The 18073-nt window shown below is 49.5% G+C and overlaps 1 protein-coding gene across 8 annotated transcripts in view; it reads left to right on the top strand.

Annotated features, from left to right (window-relative positions):
- Window positions 1-18073, top strand: part of PACS2 (phosphofurin acidic cluster sorting protein 2) — a 69188-nt gene that overhangs the window by 17543 nt on the left and 33572 nt on the right. For 4 of the 8 annotated variants that reach the window (XM_072041680.1, XM_072041679.1, XM_072041685.1 and 1 more), the window contains exons 2-9: window positions 3101-3188; window positions 6644-6733; window positions 9628-9753; window positions 12024-12186; window positions 13211-13284; window positions 14055-14135; window positions 16076-16135; window positions 17336-17493. In XM_072041680.1, the coding sequence (XP_071897781.1) occupies window positions 3101-3188; window positions 6644-6733; window positions 9628-9753; window positions 12024-12186; window positions 13211-13284; window positions 14055-14135; window positions 16076-16135; window positions 17336-17493 (840 nt within the window). Of the gene's footprint in view, window positions 1-403; window positions 517-3100; window positions 3189-6643; window positions 6734-9627; window positions 9754-12023; window positions 12187-13210; window positions 13285-14054; window positions 14136-16075; window positions 16136-17335; window positions 17494-18073 lie in introns of those variants that run through there. The other 4 variants (XM_027463698.3, XM_072041682.1, XM_072041681.1 and 1 more) reach the window with 2 other exon arrangements.

Below are 18073 nucleotides of genomic sequence, written 5' to 3'. Positions count from 1 at the left end.
ACCACTCGAGGTTGAGGTTGAAAGCATCGGGGTAGGAGGCTGCTTGCTGTCCTGGACTGCCGAAGCGACTCGGGGGCAATGAAACCATACAGTGACCAGGTGCCCTGCTTGCCTCCACCAGCTGATTGATGTATACTGAGCTCACAAGAAGCGTTCCTGGAGCGAGGTTGCCTCCAGGAATGGTTTCTTCACAGCGCTTAACCTGGGCAAAGGACACCTGTGTAGGGAGCTGGAGTTTTCCTGCCCCAGCTCCCATCTTGTGCTTGGAGCCCCTGTAGCTGTGGATGCATCTGTTATTATTCTTGACTTCCAGAGGGCTTAATTAAAATACAGGTCTTTAATTTTTAATTTTTCCTTCCTGTTGATTCGACTGTCTCTGCGTGAACAAGGCCTCAGCACAATTACTGCACTCCCTGTGGAGAGCCAGACATTTAATTCAGCGAGGCAGAGGCTTTCTTGGAGGGGATTTATTTTCCTGATCTTTTTACTCTGAGGGATGCAAAAGCAAAATACCCGGTGAGTAGAGAATCCGATGCCTTCTCGGGTTGTTCTGGGCATGTTTGGTGGTGGATCATGGTTACCAAAATATGCAGATAACTCCCTCCTGGAGCAAGGAGCACGTGGCGGAGCTGTTCAGCACCACTTTTGTGATCAGGGTGAGTCAAAGCCCTTGGGTCAGGTCCAGGTTTCCCCTTTAAAACCAGGTTCCTGCAATGCTGCCGCAAAAAGGTTAAGTGTTTTATTCCTGTAGGAAGCATTCGGGTGTCTCGTGATGGGCTAACCCCAGAAAAAAGGGGTCAGGAGAGCCCCCCGTGCCTCCCCGCCGTGGGAGTGCAGCGCGTTGACCTGGCTGCTCCTGCGAGGGACACTGGGCTGGGTGGAAATCTCAGATTTCCTTTGCCCTTTCCGACGTTTGCTTCAGCTCACTCGGTGCTTTGGCTAGCTCAACGCCCCACGTGCAGCCGCGGATCGATGCCGGAGCACACACACGGAGCGTTTGCCTGCGCTTGCGGCCGTGCAGCTGCAGGCTTTTTATAGACTGCTTAAAATACCAGGAGCTGCTTCGGCCTCAGGCCCGAGGCTTCCTTGGTTCCCATTAGGTGTCTGTGTACCAGGTGATGTTCCCGTGCTTGCAGAGATGGTGTACGTCCGTGAAACTTCCACATGCAGCCTCAGTCTATTTTTTTATTATTATTTTTCAGATCTTTCCAGGTCTTCCTGTCTCTGTCCTGCTTAAAAACCTGCTGCTGTGGTTTTGAGGGGTGGATCTGACAGCGATGTGGCCACTGTTCGTGCTTGGCAGGTGGCCCCCGGGTGCCACCCAGCTCTGGGCGTGCTGGCACGCTTGAAATCCGCTCTTTTTGTGACAATTTGAGGTCTGCACGGCCCCTTTCTGCCACTTACCCTGAAGTCTGCTTTGATTTGTAAGCTGCAAATTTAGACTCAAGACCTGGGACTCTAAACATGTTGAGGGTGAGGGTGTTTTGGTGGGATTTAAACTGCCTGCTTTTAGTTTTCTTTATTTGTCCCCTCATGGAGAAGATAAACATTTCATTGTTGTTGGTGAGAAGTGTCTTCTAGTACCAGCAGTCCAGCAGTGGGGGATAAAGAAAGCAGATGCGTCCCATCTCTTTTTAACTGCTTTTGTTTTTCTGATCGCTCTAAAGGAGGCTTTTAATTTTTTTTTTCTATTTTTTTTTTTTTCTGAGCAGCAAGTGCTCCACAGGGCTTGATCAAAGCTCATAAATGATGGATTGAAGGAATGCCCAGCAGAGAACAGAACGCCCTTCTTGTGCTGTGCTCTGTGTGCTGAGAACACCATTGTTTCCTCGCGTACCTTTTTCCTCCTCGAGCTCGGGGCCGGGCAGAAAAGGCTTTTGTTCCTTGCCTGTCGGCCGAGACAATGGCAGTGTGTTGTCCTACCTCTGCTCTCACCACCTGACCGGCCAGAGCCCTGTGGGTTTTGGCAAGCCCGGTGCAATTGTCCTGCAGCTCCAGCGTTGCAAAGCAAACAAATGGCATCACAGCCTCCTTCCTCCAGATCCCGGCCGGGACGCTCGATGGGGGCAGCCACATGTGCTGCTTTCATTGGGAAAGCTGTGCCCCGTCCTGCACTCTGGGTCGAGCCTCCTCTGCCTTCCAGCAAGCTGGATTTGGGGCTTGGATTCGGGCTTTGCTCCTGGCCCGTGTCACGGATGGTGTCCGGTCCCCAGAGCCGCCCCTGCAGCTTGCCCTGGCCTCGTCTTTCCTCAGGCTGAGCTGTCTGCTTTCAGGTTCAGCCCTCCCCGAAGTTTGTTTTCTAGGCACGCCCTCGCAATTAAACCAGCTGGTGGTAACTTCTGCGAAGCTGTGACAGTGCCAGCATCCCGGGCCCATTACCTCAGAGCTTTAACTCGAGCTGCACCTGGGCCAAACGCTCTCCCTGCCCAGTCCCGGTGCTGGAAGGCAGACGTGCAAACAGCTTTAGCCAGAACAATGTAGCACTGCCTGGGTAAAGAATGTGATTTACTTGCGTATGTGTGGCATGTGAGCGCCAGGGCACTGCATGAGCCCTCGCTTTTTTTCTTTTCTCCTTTTTTTTTTTTGCTTTCCCATTAGGGATGTCTGTTAGCGCTTTTGTTTGGGGGCGAGGAGGAGAACGCGTGGGTCGGCGACAGGAGGTAGGAGGGAGATCTTCAAGAGAGCGGAGCCTGAAACCAAAAAAGCCAACAAACTAGTAAAGCTTTGTAAACAAGTTTAAAATTAGCCTGACCCACTGCTTTTGTATTGCTGGAATTTAATTCCCCTGACCCTACAGCTTTTGGTCTGACTCGGAGCAAGAGTTCCCAGGCTGAGGTCCCTGGAGGTCCATGCTGCGAGGCCGTGGGTCTGCATCAAACAGTGAGACGTACCTGCTGTCCACCTCATTTTTTTTTTGTCCTTATATTTGTGGAAGGCTGGAGAAATTCAGTCTGAAAATCCCCTTGTGTCTGTATCTGTGTGTGCCTTGTGGCTGGAGTCTGCTCTCCCTCAAACTGAGATGCTGCTGCGTGAGAGCTGCTCGGAGCTTTTCCTTTTTCAGGCATGATTATAACCGTTTCTCTTCTGTTCCTGTTTGCAGGTTGTGCAGCTTGACACTAAAGAAACTGGTAGTCTTAAAGGAGTTGGATAAGGAGCTTATTTCTGTGGTCATTGCTGTCAAAATGCAGGTAATTGCTGCTCAGTGCTGAGAATCAGACGTGTTGCTTGGGTAACGTGCTGGCAGATGCCTAAGCTGAGCTTACATCCATCCGAGGGTCCATAACAGCCACGGGCCACTTCCCACCTACATCAGGGCGTTCTGGGTGTACGGGGAGTCCCTCGTGGTCCTTCCCCTGCGTTCCTACCACATCTCAGTGTTGTGACTGAAGCCTGTTGTTCCCTGAGGGCTCAGCGTGAGCTTAAGGATGCTTGTTACAGATCACATGCAGTCACCTGTTCTTCCTGAGCTGTCACCAAATCCAAGCCTAGTCTGTATTTAACATACTTTGGCCCATTCTAGGGCAAAACGTCTTGGTAACTCGGTCCTGGCATGGGAGGGTCTGGAGGCTGGGCCACCTCCTGCCGAGGGGCAGCTCAGCTCTCAGGAGCTCAAGCTGATTTTGTAGCCAGGTGCTTGTCAGTGGATTTATTGAGTGCCTGTACGTTTTAATTTGTTTCCATAAAAAAACAGCTATCATCCGAAGTAAATAACCTACTTTGCAGCATGGGTTTGTGCCATTTAATTAGGTGCCTACATATAGGTCATGCTGCCTGGAGGCAGGTTCAGAAGGAAGCGACTCAGTTCCAGTGTGTGGCACAGCATCAGCTGAGCTCGAGTGCTCCCACCACTGTCAGTGCTGAAGTACTTACTGATTAAAAGCCTGGCGGACCTCTAAGTAGACAAATACCATTAACCGTGCTGAAAAGCAGCGGCTTTGCAAATAAAGGGACAGGCAAACTCCTGCAGAGATCTGGTGGTGTCAAAATCCAGCTTGGGAGTTGAAATCACAAAGGCTGTATGGAGCAAGAACTGAAGGATTCAGAGAAGGATTCAGAAGCTGAGGATTTAGCCAATATCTCATCTCCATGAGCAGTCCAGCTGGGACAAAATCGTGTCCCTGTGTGTTGGAGAGGGTCCACACACCCCTGGCAGGGAGCAGAAAGGTAGGGAGCAGTTTCACACGCCTGAACTGATGGGAACCTCTGAAGACACACAGCTCTGGGTTTGCAGGCTGTCAGATGCTGCTTGTCACGGCTGAAAGCTTTCCATATGTTTGTACTCCAAGATAGTGGATGCATCGCTGTAAGGCCCTGAGGCTTGTCGGTGAATGATCTACGTGTAAAGTGTGTCAGGAAATTGGGGAGGAAAATTGGGCAGCTTTTGCTAGAAGAAAACCTCCTCCTCCTGTCTGGTGCTGAGTGCTTCTACCTTCTGTGGGTGGAAAGGGCTCGAAGTGGTGCCCCAGAGCTGCAAGTCTGAAGGGGTTTTAGCAGATGGGACTTTCCTGTCTATTTTGGATACCTGCTGTGACCTGCCTTGCTATAGGAAGTCAGACGCTGAAACCCGAGCAGTTCTCCTGCAGTCCCCTCTGCAGCAGGGCTGATCCCTGAAGACCTGGAAAGCGACAGGACTCCTCCTGTATTGCTGGGAACATTTGGGGTGCTTCTCCGACAACTCCCAGGCTGCGCCTCGCACCCCTGGGCCGTCCTTTTTGCCCTTGGGCTGTCCTTCCAGCTGACCTGGAGGTAACGTGGCCGCAACGACTGCTGTCCTGAGGGTGCCCATGGCTTCACCTCGGGTGTCCCTGGCACCGATAGGGGTTCGATCATCGCCCCTATCTCGTCGTGATGTGCCATTTAACGGTAGGTCGGCAGCACTGCGGCTGTCCCCGAGGCAGGCAGATTGGAGGCACTCTTATTAAAGCCCCGTGATGGCTCGCAGGTTATTATTACGGTGCTGACAAGCTCTTTTAAGGCCGCTGAATTTGCCAGCGCTCGGGTGTCTGACACAGCTATTGTTTGAAGCTGGCGATATCGGATCATCAAATATATGATCTCTGTCAAAGGACTCGCTGTCTTTGCACGGGGAATTGCAAGAGAGAGGTGTCAGGCCCTGGAGCCCTTCCAGAGGGGATGACTGAATTCAGACCTAATGAGAGCATCGCACCTGCCTTTCCCATGGCTCCTCGCAGCCACCCGAACAGGGATGTTCAAAGAGTTGTCAACGCCATTTCCCAAGCTGCTGCGCTATTTATCCGCTGCCGTCTCCTCCAAGCAGCTATATTTGGGCCTTCGTTAGATTTAGGGTTGCGTAACGAGTGAAGCAAGACTGTGACTGCTCGGAGATTTGCAGCGGCGGAGCAGATGCCGCTGTTGCCAGCAGCAAGGCTGGGCGTGCTTCACTTGCACGCGTGCTGCTTTTCCTGGGGGGACCCTTCGCTTTCTGCCCCTGCTCTGCTGCCTGTCTGCAGGCCTCCTGGAGTTTGGGAAGGAAGGGATGTGAAGGAGTCCCGGCCTCTCTCCCTGGTCTCAGGATGCTCTCTGGGGCTGAATTACAATACCCAGTTCTGCTTTGGACGGAGCTGGGCCGTGTTTACCTGCTTGCCTGTCTCTAGTTCCCCAGCTGGTGCTTTTTGGAGAGCTGCAGTTCCGTGCTGCTGGGAGCTCAGCCCGGCTGGACAAAGCCAGATCTGCAGCCTCAGCAGAAGAGCAAGCCAGCGGCCTCTGAAACTTGCCACTGTTTGAACAGTGCGGGAGCGTTTGCTGGGCAGCACTTTGTCATGTTTCCCTCCTAGTTTTCCCTGAAACGTTCCCCGAAATGAAATGCTGAGGCAGGAAGCAGCCCGGTAACTCAGCATATGGCAGCCCAAACAGCGCTGATGTGGAGTAATCCTGTCACGTCTCCAGACTCCCCTGCAACGTTTAGGGGATTTCTTTTCTCTGCAATCCCAGTCGCTCAGAGCTGTTGGAACAGGTTGAAATCCCCGCTTTCCCCAGGGAGGGGTGTGTGTAGGAAGAGGAGAGATCAGTTTGTCGTGGCTAGCGCCGGAGGGTTACGTGTGACGCTGCAGCCTGCTTCCAAACCCCGCTGCGGAGCCCGATACCTACGGGCTGAAATCATAAACCCAGGCTGCAGCTCGAGGGCTGGGGGCTGACTCACAGTTTCTGAACGCTGGGGTTTGGCAGAACAAAAGCTGCTTTGTTGCAGCGAGGGACAGTAAATATGCCCAAATCTTTATTAGTCAAATATCTCCCTTTCATCTCATTAATATTTCACAGGCGTGCAAGGTCAGATCCATCCGTTTGCTTTCTCTGCGGCAGTCCCTGAAAACACTTCCCAGTTTTTCTATAAAGGGGAAAGGGCTGGGATGGCCATCTGAGGCTTCTTCCATTTCAGCCCACTCTTCTGCCCCCCTCCCAAGGCCAGAACCACTCCAGCAGTGCCAGCAGATCAGCACCCAGCCCTCCTTGCAGCCTGCTGCCCCCTCTTTTCCCTGGGGAGAGGCAGACCATGCAGCCCTAAAGCAGCTCCAGGTGACACCAGGGAGGGCAGGAGCCCCCTGATTTCACCTCTGAGCCTGTCAGGTTGGGTGGTTAAGGAAAGGGCTGGGGGATTCACCACGTGGACTTTGTTTCTGTGCAGGGCTCCAAGCGCATCCTGCGGTCTCACGAGATTGTATTGCCCCCGAGTGGACACGTGGAGACGGAACTGGCGCTGACCTTCTCGCTGCAGGTAGGGTGGGACGCGGCCTCGGGGCCTGTGCTCGCTGGAATTGCTGCTTTTGGGTGAGATTTGGTGCTTCCTGGGTCTGTGGTCAAGAGCCTTGTGTTGGTTGCTCTGTTCCTCAGAGCAGCCTGCCCCGGTGCTGCCTCCTGAGTAGGGGAACGAGGTAAATAGAGGCTGGCTTGCTGCAAGCAGGAGGGAGGATCCTGCGTGCATGCAGCAGTCAGACAGACACTCAGAAGCATTCCGATCTGGGTTAGCTGTATTTTGGGACTAGATTTTGAAGTCGAGGGTTTGATCTGGTAAGAAGAAAGGCTCCAGGGACGATGCGAGACAGAGCGGTTGTTACTCTGAGACCTGGGTAGACTCAAATCTCAATGAGATTTCGGTGCAGATGGATGATAACCCCGGGACTGCACAGGCAGGTATGCAGATGGCTGGTGTTCGTGGTTGTGTCCTGACGCAGCCCCCAGGCTGGGTTATCTGCAGCGTTGCAGCCCTCCGTTGTGGGCAGGAATGACACAGCCACGTGCTGGGAATAAGTATGCGTGGCCGTGGGGGCTGCAGCTTTACAAGGGCAGGGAGCAGAGCCTTAGGATGAGCCACGTCTCCCTCTGCCAGTCCCGTGTCGGAAAGGAGCAAGCGTTTCTGCCCAGCTTTTTGGAATCAACCAGGAACGCGTGTGTTTTTCTGCAGCTCAGAGCAATCCTGCAGCAGGGCACAGAGCACTGCTGTTAAGTCGGTTTCTCCTGAAGGGGCTGGGAATTGAGCCAGAACAGAGGAGGAGGATGTCCGTGACACTGGCAGCCCTCAGAAAGGAGGGTGTGAGAGGAGCGAGCTTAATGCAGAGACGTGCTGCTGCTCTCTGACTGCAGGCAGGATCAGTGCTCTTGGATGCAGCAGGGCCTGGGAAGCCTTCCTGAAATGGCACAGCAGGACTTTTATGACAGCTTTTATTGTTTCCTAATTGGCCGATGGCTGGAAGCTACTCTTAGCTAATGACTACAGCCTGAGCCAGGTACAGTCTGAATTTAGTGCCTGGGATATTTTGGGAGCGGTGCTGGGCCACCAAGTAAAAGCGTGTGGATGTCTCAGCGGGAGAAAACCTCGGCGTCTTGCAGCAGCCAGCAGCTCCATCCTGCGCTCTCAGCTCTCCCAGCTCCATGCCTTGCTCGATGCTAGCTGTGTGGACCTGCAGCCCCTTTTACCTTCACAATCACGTCCTCCTCAGCTCTTCCTCCTGGATGCAATGCTTGTTCCTTACACAGAGCGTTTCCTCGTCAGCATTGAGGTGACAGGACAGGCTGGCACAGCAGCGCGCAGCCCGTTGTGGCTGGCAGGCTCTCACTCCAACAGAAGGGAGGAGTTTCCTGTTGCTGTTACACAGCTGGAGGAAGGAAAAATAGTGTGTCCGATGCCATTTCACCTCGCTAGCTAGGGCTAGAGCAGCAGTATTCTTTCTGGTAGGTGAGCTACCTTCAAGGTAAGCTGCCCTCACTGCTTTTCCTCACCCATGGGTTTCTCAGGATCGAATGAAATTCCCTAGGTATCCCAAGCACAACCTCACACCTCTCCAGAGCACTTAATTCCTGTGTTTGATCCTCCCACACGGGGGGGATTTTGTCACCTGGGCTTCAGAATGAATTTCTTGCACTGCCTCCTGCTGTTCTGGGGTGGGTGATGGTCCCCTCTTCTCACCCCTTGGATGTGCCATGTGGTGCCCCTAAACATCTCATTTCCAAATATTTTGAGCCAAATTGTGTCACGGACTGGCAGTTACTGAAAAGTTTTGGTTGAAACCATTCTGTAGAGCTCATAAGCCCTGGCAGCAGTTAAAAATAGCTTGGTGGTGCAGTGGAAATGGCTCAGCTGTTCCAGAGGACCTTGCTTTTAGCCGAGGAGGTGAGTGGCCTGGGTGTCTCTGTACTTTTTAATTAAAATCATCTCTACGAATGTTCATCAGAGGTGGCAAGGAAATGCACCTCTGAAAATCAGAAACCTGCACGTGTATGGACTTGAGCCATCCAGTTCAGTCCCGAAAGCTGTGCACGCTGAGATGTGCGATGTGTTTTGTGATGGTCTTTTAATTGCGTGGGCTGTTCTGTTGTTTCTCTCTTCTATGTGGCCACTTCCTCGTGCAGTGCACAGAAGATCCCGTCCTTGCAGAGCAATTAGTTAATTAGTATTCCGCTTGTTTGTGCGGCCACTGCTCCTGGCTCTCTGCAGAGCAGCCAGGCCTGCTCTGGACTGCAAATTAATACCTTAAGGTTTCTGGTGACACCCAACATTTGTATTTATCAAGCTTTTTCCTAGGCAGAAAGTTACTTTCAGAATGTCCAGAGCAAGGGAAAAATACTTTTTGCCTGTGAAATGAAGCATTTTTCTCTGAGGTATGTCCAACGTTAGGATCCCTGCCGTGAGGTTCTCCTTTCTGCAGGCCCACGCAGCCCAACCCATTTCTTGGGGGCTGCTCGTTGCTTTGGAACCAGACCCGGTCCCAGCCCTTACAAACCAAACAGCTCCTCTGCACCCCTGGGCTTGAACTGTTCCTGCAGGTGCAGGGCTCCCTGAGCTCTCCCCCTGTCCCTCGGGTGGCCTTGGGGCTCTGGCAGAGCTTTGCCAAGGCTGCTTTTGGGGTGAGAGGTGGCTTCGCTGCTCTCTCAGGGTGGATCAGGACTGCATGAAGTGCTTGGCTGGGGAAATGAAAGTCCAGAGCTGAGAGCTCCTGTCAGAGATGAGGCCTCTTTGGGATAACGGAGGGCTGTGTGTTGAGGTTTAGTTCCTGTAGGCACTTCTAAAAGCCCTGGGGTTAACCCTAGGAATGGAACTGAGCCGTGAACCAGGCAACTGGGAGATAATGTTAAGGGATGTAATAACCTTTTGCGTTGTGTTTCCAACTTCAGTACCCTCACTTCTTGAAGAGGGAAGGCAACAAGCTTCAGATCATGCTGCAGCGGCGGAAACGGTACAAGAACCGAACGATTCTGGGCTACAAGACTCTGGCTGTTGGCTCTATCAACATGGCTGAGGTGAGCAGCGTTTGGCATGAGCCATACTTCCAAGGGGGGATATTTTCCCCATTCCCTTCTCTTTAAGCCCCGTGTTGTCACTCTCCTCGTTGAGGAGTACCTGGATGGATTTCATGTAACTGTCTTAACAACTGCAATTAGTAGTCAGAGAAAAATATTTTTAAAAGATTTTAGTATTGAGCAATAACATTTTGTGTTTTCTAGCTAATATCTTGAGAGCTAAAGGTTTCTTGAGGCTTGCTTATTAGCTTACAAGGTTTGTGGTATTTTTTTAGCCTTGTTTGGTTTTGTTTTGAGTTGGAGGGAGTCCAAATAATTTCACTCAAATGCAATATGAATCCCCTTTGTATTCAGGACACTTCAGCATGTATTTAAATACTTGTACGTTTTCTTTTTTACTGTGTTTTGGAAAAGAAACAGTAGAAAGTCCAGTTTATTTGGTTGAGTTTAACTAATGCATTTGTCTCATGTTCTTAAATGTAAAAATGTTGTTTCAAATATGCAGAAACAAAACTGTTAGGGGCACTTGTGCAAGTCTTCCAACCCTAAGAAATACTAAGGTTAAAGCAACTGAGGTTTGCTCTGTTTCCCTGTGCTACTGTGTGACAGTTCAGCATCACGTAGTTTTCATCACTTTGCTTGAAACACCCTTTGCAATTCCTGTTTGGTTGTTCTTGGTAATTTAGGTGGAATTACCTGTGCGTGAGAGGTAAATAATAAAAACGTTCAGATTTACTCTTAAAATTAATGCTGGAATCAAGAATGGCTAAATTATTCACTAAAGTGTTCTGAATGGCTTAGCTCCATGCTTCATTATTTCATGCCCCGTTTAATCTCTGCCGTTTGTGTTTGCATATTTAGAGATGTACTTAGCAGAAACAAATTCGGTTTAATGCCAATATTTTTCATCAGACTACATTCTATCAGCAACTTGTTACCATCCAAAATAGATAATGTTGTGCTGTGGAGAGTTACTACTGTGTTAAATAATTCATTATAAAGAACACTCCTTGTGTGTGTGTTAAGCTTCCCTTAGACTTGCAGGAAATGTTGAATTCCCCATTTGAATCAGCCAAATTCTAATTTATAGTGTTGTAGCTAACATTTTTCCTGTACCATGTTTGGTTTGTTTAAGAACTGGGAGTTAAATATTGCTGTAAGGCAGAAAATGTGTGGGCCCATTAATTAGACCCATCAGCGAGCTTCTAAGTGTTGGGCATTTGCTGCTGCGTGTGGCTTATTTTTTCGGTCTTTCTGTAACGTCAGCTGACTGAGGTTAGAAGGTCATAAATTTTCAAAGGTTCACTTTGTTGGGAAATAGTTGCACTCCCGCTCATCTGGAATACTTCAGAAACTGAAGACTTCAGGTAAACAAACCCTATATCCTCTTTGCAGTTTGTAGGGTAATGACCCCGAGACAGCACATTAAAAAAAAAAAAGTTATTGTGGCAGCTGAAACAAAAGAAAGCAATGAAAAGCTATCGGAGGCATGAGTCTGAGCAGAGTTTAAGAGCAGGGGGCATATGTTCCTCATCAGCTCGGGTCATTTTAAAGCCACGTGAGGAGCTGACAGGGCAGCCTGGTGTGTGGTAGAAAGCTGAGGCGCAGGCAAGTAGGGGTGGGGAAGCAATTTCTGACTCTGGGGCAAGAGGAGAACCTGAGCCTTAAGTTCAGGGCATAGCTCTGTGAACTGTGGGTGGCAAAGGGATGATAACTGCAGAGAAACCCATGCTGAGATGTCTCTCTGCCTCCTCCATCACCTTGTTTTTTTTGTAACTCACCTCTTCATTAACCCAGGGTGGCCAGCTCCTCTGAGATTCAGGTGCCAGCTCTCTCAGACACTTTGCTGCGTGCCCCACCAAGAATTTTTGCTTTTGCTGGCTCTTCTGTTGGGCTTTAACACAGAAGTGAGTTCCTTAATTAGGTGTTCAGAAGGTTGGTAACCTGATAAGTCAAATCAGTACTGTGTTGTGGAAGCAAATACATAGTAATGAGGTAATCAAGTATCAGGCTTCAAGGATGAGCTAATCAGCTGTCACACTCAGAAAATTTTTCCTTTCTTTCCATCACTTGCATTAATAGTCAAGTAAAATCTCAGCTAGCATTGTGTATTGCCTGCAAGTGGCTTCTGCAGTTGCAGGGTGTTGGCTTCCTTCTGTACTTGGAAATCTGAAGTAACTCTATTAACATAAATAGCTCTTGTAGTATGCAAATGGTGCAAGTTTAAATACATCTAAATGCAGATTGGTGCTGCTTGATTTCTGTCCCAGGTCATGCAGCACCCCACAGAAGGTGGCCAGGTACTAAGCCTCTTCAGCAACATCAAAGAAGCTGCAGTGAAGGTAGCAGAAATCTGGATCTTCTCCTTGTCAAGTCAGCCAATTGACCATGAAGACAGCACAATGCAGCCCAGCCAGAAAATCAAGTCCACAGGTAAGAGTACAACCACATGCTCTGAGGACTAGTGTCTTCCTAAACTAGCTGCAGTTAAACCTTAGATGGAAACAGCTTAGATGCTTCTGGGGACAAATGAGGACTGGTTTGCATGAGTTCCCTACCAGTAACTGATGGCTGCAAAGGAAACCAACTTTGCAAACCCGTTGCTGTGTAAGCAGGGAGGGTGACAGGAGTTGGGGATTGTCAGAGGTTCTTCTGCATATCATACCAGGCTTGAGTCATCCAGCAAGTTAGACGTGTGCTCTTCCAGCATTACTGGTAGGTGTGCTGAGAACCTGTAGCTTCTCACAGGGCTAACAGTGTCATATTCAGGAGATGCACATTTAAGCTGCTCTGCCAACTTCTTTTTCCTCTGGGTGTTGTGCAACAAATGTCGTTAACCTCTGTAAGACCTAGAAAGCTGTCACGTGTTTTCTGTGGGCCCTGGTCTGCTTTAAAGAGAGCAAATCCAAGTGTTGTGCACTGTGTAAGAAAGTCATTGAGTTTTTACTTGTGATCTTCCACCTTCTTTGTAGTACCAGGCTTCTGCTCACTGCCAGAAGAGTGACCTGTTGGAGGTAGTGCATGCAGGTGTTGCTGCCTGAGGCCGGGCAGGACACCTGAAGTGTCACATCAATAGAATTGAGACTCTCCTGTCATGTCTTTCTTGTTTCTGTAAGTTAGATGTGCCCACTTAAGGGGAAAAATGATTTTCCTTGTGAGGAAATTGCTGCTGTCTGCCAGGTGGTTCTTCCCAGAGTAAAAGGGGTTAGTATTTCAAGGAGTCTTATCTGCGTGCTGATTTGTCCTTCCTATTAGATATATCTTCCTTGTTTCTCATCTCCAGGAGGTTCCCATCTCACTGGTTCAGGCACAGATAGAAGATAAGCTGTCAGGCCCCTTGTGTGCCCCCTTTCCGGGTTTATTGCTGTTAGTAGGCTTTCTTTGCTCCTGAGTTGAGATTGTCCCCTCACATTAAAGGAGTTTCATGGGATCTCTCCGCTCTTTCCTTCCCTTTCAGACAACTATTCCGAGGAGGAGTACGAGAGCTTCTCTTCTGAGCAGGAGGCCAGTGATGATGCCGTACAGGGCCAGGTACTGTTTAGGGCATGGTTTCTCCCTGTGAGGAGTTCTGTAGAGCATGTACATTCTCAGCCTGTGCTTGAAGCTGTAAGTCTAATTCTCTAGCTAGACCATGACAATGTGAGACTGTTACCGAGTGTTCAGTGCAGTGGCAGAAGGAGAATGGAGATGCACAGGATCCCATTTCTTCCACTGTACTGTGATTTATCTTATGTGTTGATCTGAACCCCCTTTAAACACTAAAACATTGGCATTCCTGTGCATTTCTCTGCTTAATGGTCAAGGCATCAGTTGATTGCTTCTGTAATGCTGACTGGATTCCAAGAGCCCAACTAGGCCCCAGCTGTCATGGAAGGGCCAGTGGGATCCGAGTCAGATGTTAGTCTTTAATACCTGCTGCAAAATGAGTCCTTACAGAGAACCCCTGAGTAGATGTGAGATGCATTTGAGTTTGGATCTGACTTGCTTCAGACTCTGGCATCACTTGCCTTCCACCTCTTGGAGGGACTGGGAGAGGAACCCACTGCAACGTGGGGCTGAAACTATCCTTGTTCCCTCAGTATAGAACTAGGGCCGTTTTGCTTCTCCGTTCTGGTATTCTGGCTCTCTGCAGACCTGGCTCAATTCCTTTTCCCTCTGCCACCATAACCACAAACAATTAAAGCAAATGCTGAATGCCTGGAAGATAGAGCAGCATGTTCATAGAGGGAACATTGTTAGCACTTAAATGCTCGTGTGTCCCCAAGCCACGAAGGTAACAAAGGAATCCTCTTTCTGTTCAGGATTTGGATGATGATGAGTACGAGCTGGGGAAGCCCAAGAAGCAGCGGAGATCGATAGTAAGAACGACGTCCATAACCAGGGTCGGTGGAAATTAGTTTTACTAACACTGATGGGGTTTGGCCAGGATTTGCAGTGCATGTGGCTTGTGGGAGCAGCAGCACTAGACACGCTGGCCCAGCAGGGAGCCTGGGGGCATGGTCACAGCATGTGAAGAGAAGGCAGAAGCTGTCAGAGCAGGGAGTGGGGCAGTCCGTGGTGTGTGTGCCGTGACTGCCCTTCGACTGCAAGATGAGGGAGCTCCAAAAATCATGTAAGCATGTGAAACTCAGCCTCATAACGAAGCCAGGGCAGAATCTGCGCTCACGTAAGTCCTGAAAGTATAGCTTCAAGTGAGGGGAAGCTCTTCTGCTTGTGCTCTGCATGGGAGAGACTTGTGGAAAGGTTTCAAAACAAAGTTAACTAGCTCAGTTGGGCTGGAGCTTGACGATGAACCTGAGGTGGTGCATGTGCTGTTGAGGAAAAGGAGTAGCTGGATATTGAAGGCTTTGGTAGGTAGCATGCAGCCATCTGCCCTCTCACAGCAAGCATGTGGTTGCCTGTAAAACTCCTGTGTGGAGCACTGACTTGTGCTGGACTGCACCATAATGCAGCTTTCTGCCGACACAAGCGCTTGTGCATGTCTGTGATGACAATAACTCAAATCACCACAATGGGCTAGGTTTCTTTTTGGTCTTAGGAGTCGGTTTGGAGTTCATTTGTACCCTCTGTGAGGCTATTTTTGAAATCTGTGTTTTGAGAAGGTCTGGAATAAACACCGTTTTGACCTGAATCTACAATTAAAAAGATCCTCTATAGAGTAGGAGTATGCTAGCTCATGTGCTTGATGTCCTTAGTATTGTTTTCAGGCATTAGTGACAGCACAGGGCAAAATACACACCACAGTTAATATTTGAGCAACTTCTTCTTAATAAGAATGGCTTTCTGTCCCCGACCATTCAGCTGGTACTGAATTCAGTGTTTGAACAGTGTTTGAACCTGGTGAATTTATTTCACCTGAACTTCAGCTGGCCAGAAGGCAGCACAGCTTGCAGGATTTACATTCAGTGGTAAAGGGCTACGTTTGGAAGAGTGGGGTGGTGTGAAGTGTCCGAGGCCGGAGTGGTGGGACCAGGGAGACATACAAGAAAAGCTCACATGAGATACAGTCAAGCTAGTAGATGAGCAACTTGCTACACCAAAGAGTGGCCTGGCGCTAGCCATTTTCTCCTCCCTTTCCTCCTGACACAGGGATGCCACTTCAAATGCCCTGAACCAGCTCTCTTGCCTGTGCGTTCCTGTGCCTTTTCCTTAGAGTGTGTGTGTGAGGTTGGGCAGCGACAGAGAAGGGCTGGGCAGCTCAGGATAAATCTCAGCTGTTTGGTCCTGCGGGAGAGAAATAGCTCTGGTGTGCAAGTGAGCACAAAGGCAGTGCAGCAGTTGGGTTTGTGTTATTTTGGGCTCGGTGCCTGCTGTTTCCTAGATCTGCGGGTATTGGACTTGGAAAGCATTTTTCTGATAGACAAGTGCAAAGGACAAGCCTCACAACTTCTCTGCAGTGCTACTAGTCGTACAAGCAAGCCTGAACTGCAACAGGAAAAACAGTTTGGTAGAAAATACGTCTAGTCGGTGGGTAGAGGCTTGTGTTGGCTCACCAGTGTTGAGATCTGTAGGAGCTGACTCTCAAATGCTCACCAGAAATTTGCTGTCCACTCTGAGTCCAGCCAAGAGTGGTGCCATCTATCGGGGCCAGAAGGCTTACCATAATGTTTAGTGGAGTGGGACTTTGTTGTAATGCAGGGAAGTGCCATAGGTGTGGAAAAGCTGATTTCAACATGTGTATAGCAGAGATTTGGTTTGTGGTGCCAGCAGTTTTTTGACTTGAAGCAGCAGCTAGAGCACCCGTGTCATGTGTCCGGGTTTCTTACTGGGAGAAGACAGTTCACTGATGCTTAACTTACGTAAAAATGTCTTTGACTTGCAGCAACAAAACTTCAAACAGAAGGTTGTGGCGTTGCTGAAGAGGTTTAAAGTGTCTGATGAGGTAAGTAATGCGTGCTGGAAGCCTTCCTGTCTTCATATTGGTCTCTTTTACTGCTCAGTGTGCGCCCTGCTGTAGTCATCAGGAACATTACCCTGTTTCCTCCTAGTTCTCTTCACTTTGTTTCCAAGTCTGCAGTTGATGTGACCTGTCCTAATGCCCTGGCCTTGCATGGAAGCTCGAGGGCCAACTTTAAAATGCCATCAAATGTTTTCTAGATGAGGTTTTATCAGAACCAGATTTTGATAATCACTCGTACCCATTAATTTCAAAGACGGCTTTGAAATTATCTTTGGCTCTTTCAAAGGCAAGTAGACTACTATGTATATTGCTTGTGAAGTTAAATTGCTGCCTGTTTGATCATCTTACTGGAACAGCCAGGCCAGACTTGAAAAACTTTGATAGGAAACGCAGATGCACAGGAGAGACAGCTGTCTGGTCAGAGCTAAAAATGAAAGAGATCCAGAACCCAGAAACCTGTGTAACATCGAGGATCTGATAGAAAAACAGTTAACAGCTCGCTTGGCTGCCAGTCTGCATGCAGATCCTGTGGTTTGTGGGAAAGAGTGAGCAACTCCTCATGCTTCCTGACTCTTCCCAACAGCCCTGTAAGCTCTGCTGTTCTTCCCAAGTTAGCTCAGCAGAGTCGGCACCCGTATCTGAGGTCTCAGCCTGCTGTTTTTTGGAGCTGCCACTCAAAAAGCAAGCTCTGAGCTGGGTACAGTGGTGTGCTTACTCTGTATGTGGGAAGAAACCTTAGGGAAGTTTTGTCATGGGATACCTGTTCTCTTCAGGTTTGCATGCGGGTTGCAGCTGATCCTTGTCGAGGTTTGACACCTTCTGTGGACATTTTTGTCACATTTCTCCCTGCGTGGGTACCAAACATGAAATTAGAATGTGACATGGCAACTTTTTCAGTGAAACCCAACCCAGATTACTCAGCTGGGAGCCCTGCAATTCTGTGCGTGTTCTAAGAATACTGGGACTCCATTCGGGGCTTTCTGAAGGCTTTGTTTACAGAATAGAGTTGACCAGTGAACATACTCCATGGTTAATAACTAGCAAACTAGTCCAATAACTAGAAAACTAGTCCAAGAGGCAAGTAATGCTTACACAGGCGCTGACAAACTTCACCCCCAAACTTCACGGGCTCTGTTTGACTGCTAGCAGAGTCAGCCATGCCTGCTTTTCTCCTGCACATAGGTTCTGGATTCGGAGCAGGACCCAGCAGAGCACGTCCCAGAGGTGGAGGAGGACTTGGACCTCCTGTATGACACGCTGGACATAGAGAACCCCAGTGACAGCGGGCCAGAAATGGAAGATGATGACAGTGTCTTGAGCACTCCAAAGCCAAAGTTAAAGTAAGTGTGGGGTGGCTGATGCTGGGGCAGACGCCTGCAGAGCAGTCAGTTTGAGGAACTGCTTGGGGCTCGGTCTCCTGAGAGCTGGGACTGAAGAGGGATAGTGCGCAGTGTCAGCGCAGGTTAGATGGTGTTTCTATTCTCACCCCTCCACCCTGTTCCCACCCTCCCTTGACCTGGTGTCAGAGCAGCAGTATATGTTAGGATAACTTGATAATTGCTTGTGGGTTGGGTGTGGGGTGTCTAATTTCCCTTCTTCTTTTTTCCTCGTTCCCTTTGCAAATATTCTGCCTGCCGGCCACCTGAGCACAGGGGTAGGAACTGCTGACAGGCAGGCAGTGGAGCTAAACTTGACATAGATGTTCTGAAGAGGTGGTAGAAACAGGCAAGAAATCTGGTGCTGCGGCAGAAGAAGGGTTGGAAGCTGCAGAAGCAGTAGTAGTGATAGACAAGGCGGTCTTTCTGGGAAAGCTGATAAGATCCTATGTGGAAAGAAAGTCTTTGGAGGGATTAAGGAAGTAGAACTGCAGGAAATAAAGGAGCTCTTCAGGGCCTGAGGGTGACTGACTGCAGCAGAAGT

Source organism: Anas platyrhynchos, chromosome 8, assembly GCF_047663525.1.
Source record: "Anas platyrhynchos isolate ZD024472 breed Pekin duck chromosome 8, IASCAAS_PekinDuck_T2T, whole genome shotgun sequence".
Lineage (NCBI taxonomy): Eukaryota > Metazoa > Chordata > Aves > Anseriformes > Anatidae > Anas > Anas platyrhynchos.
Note: the sequence above shows the minus strand (reverse complement) of the source record. Positions and strands in the feature narration are given on the sequence as shown.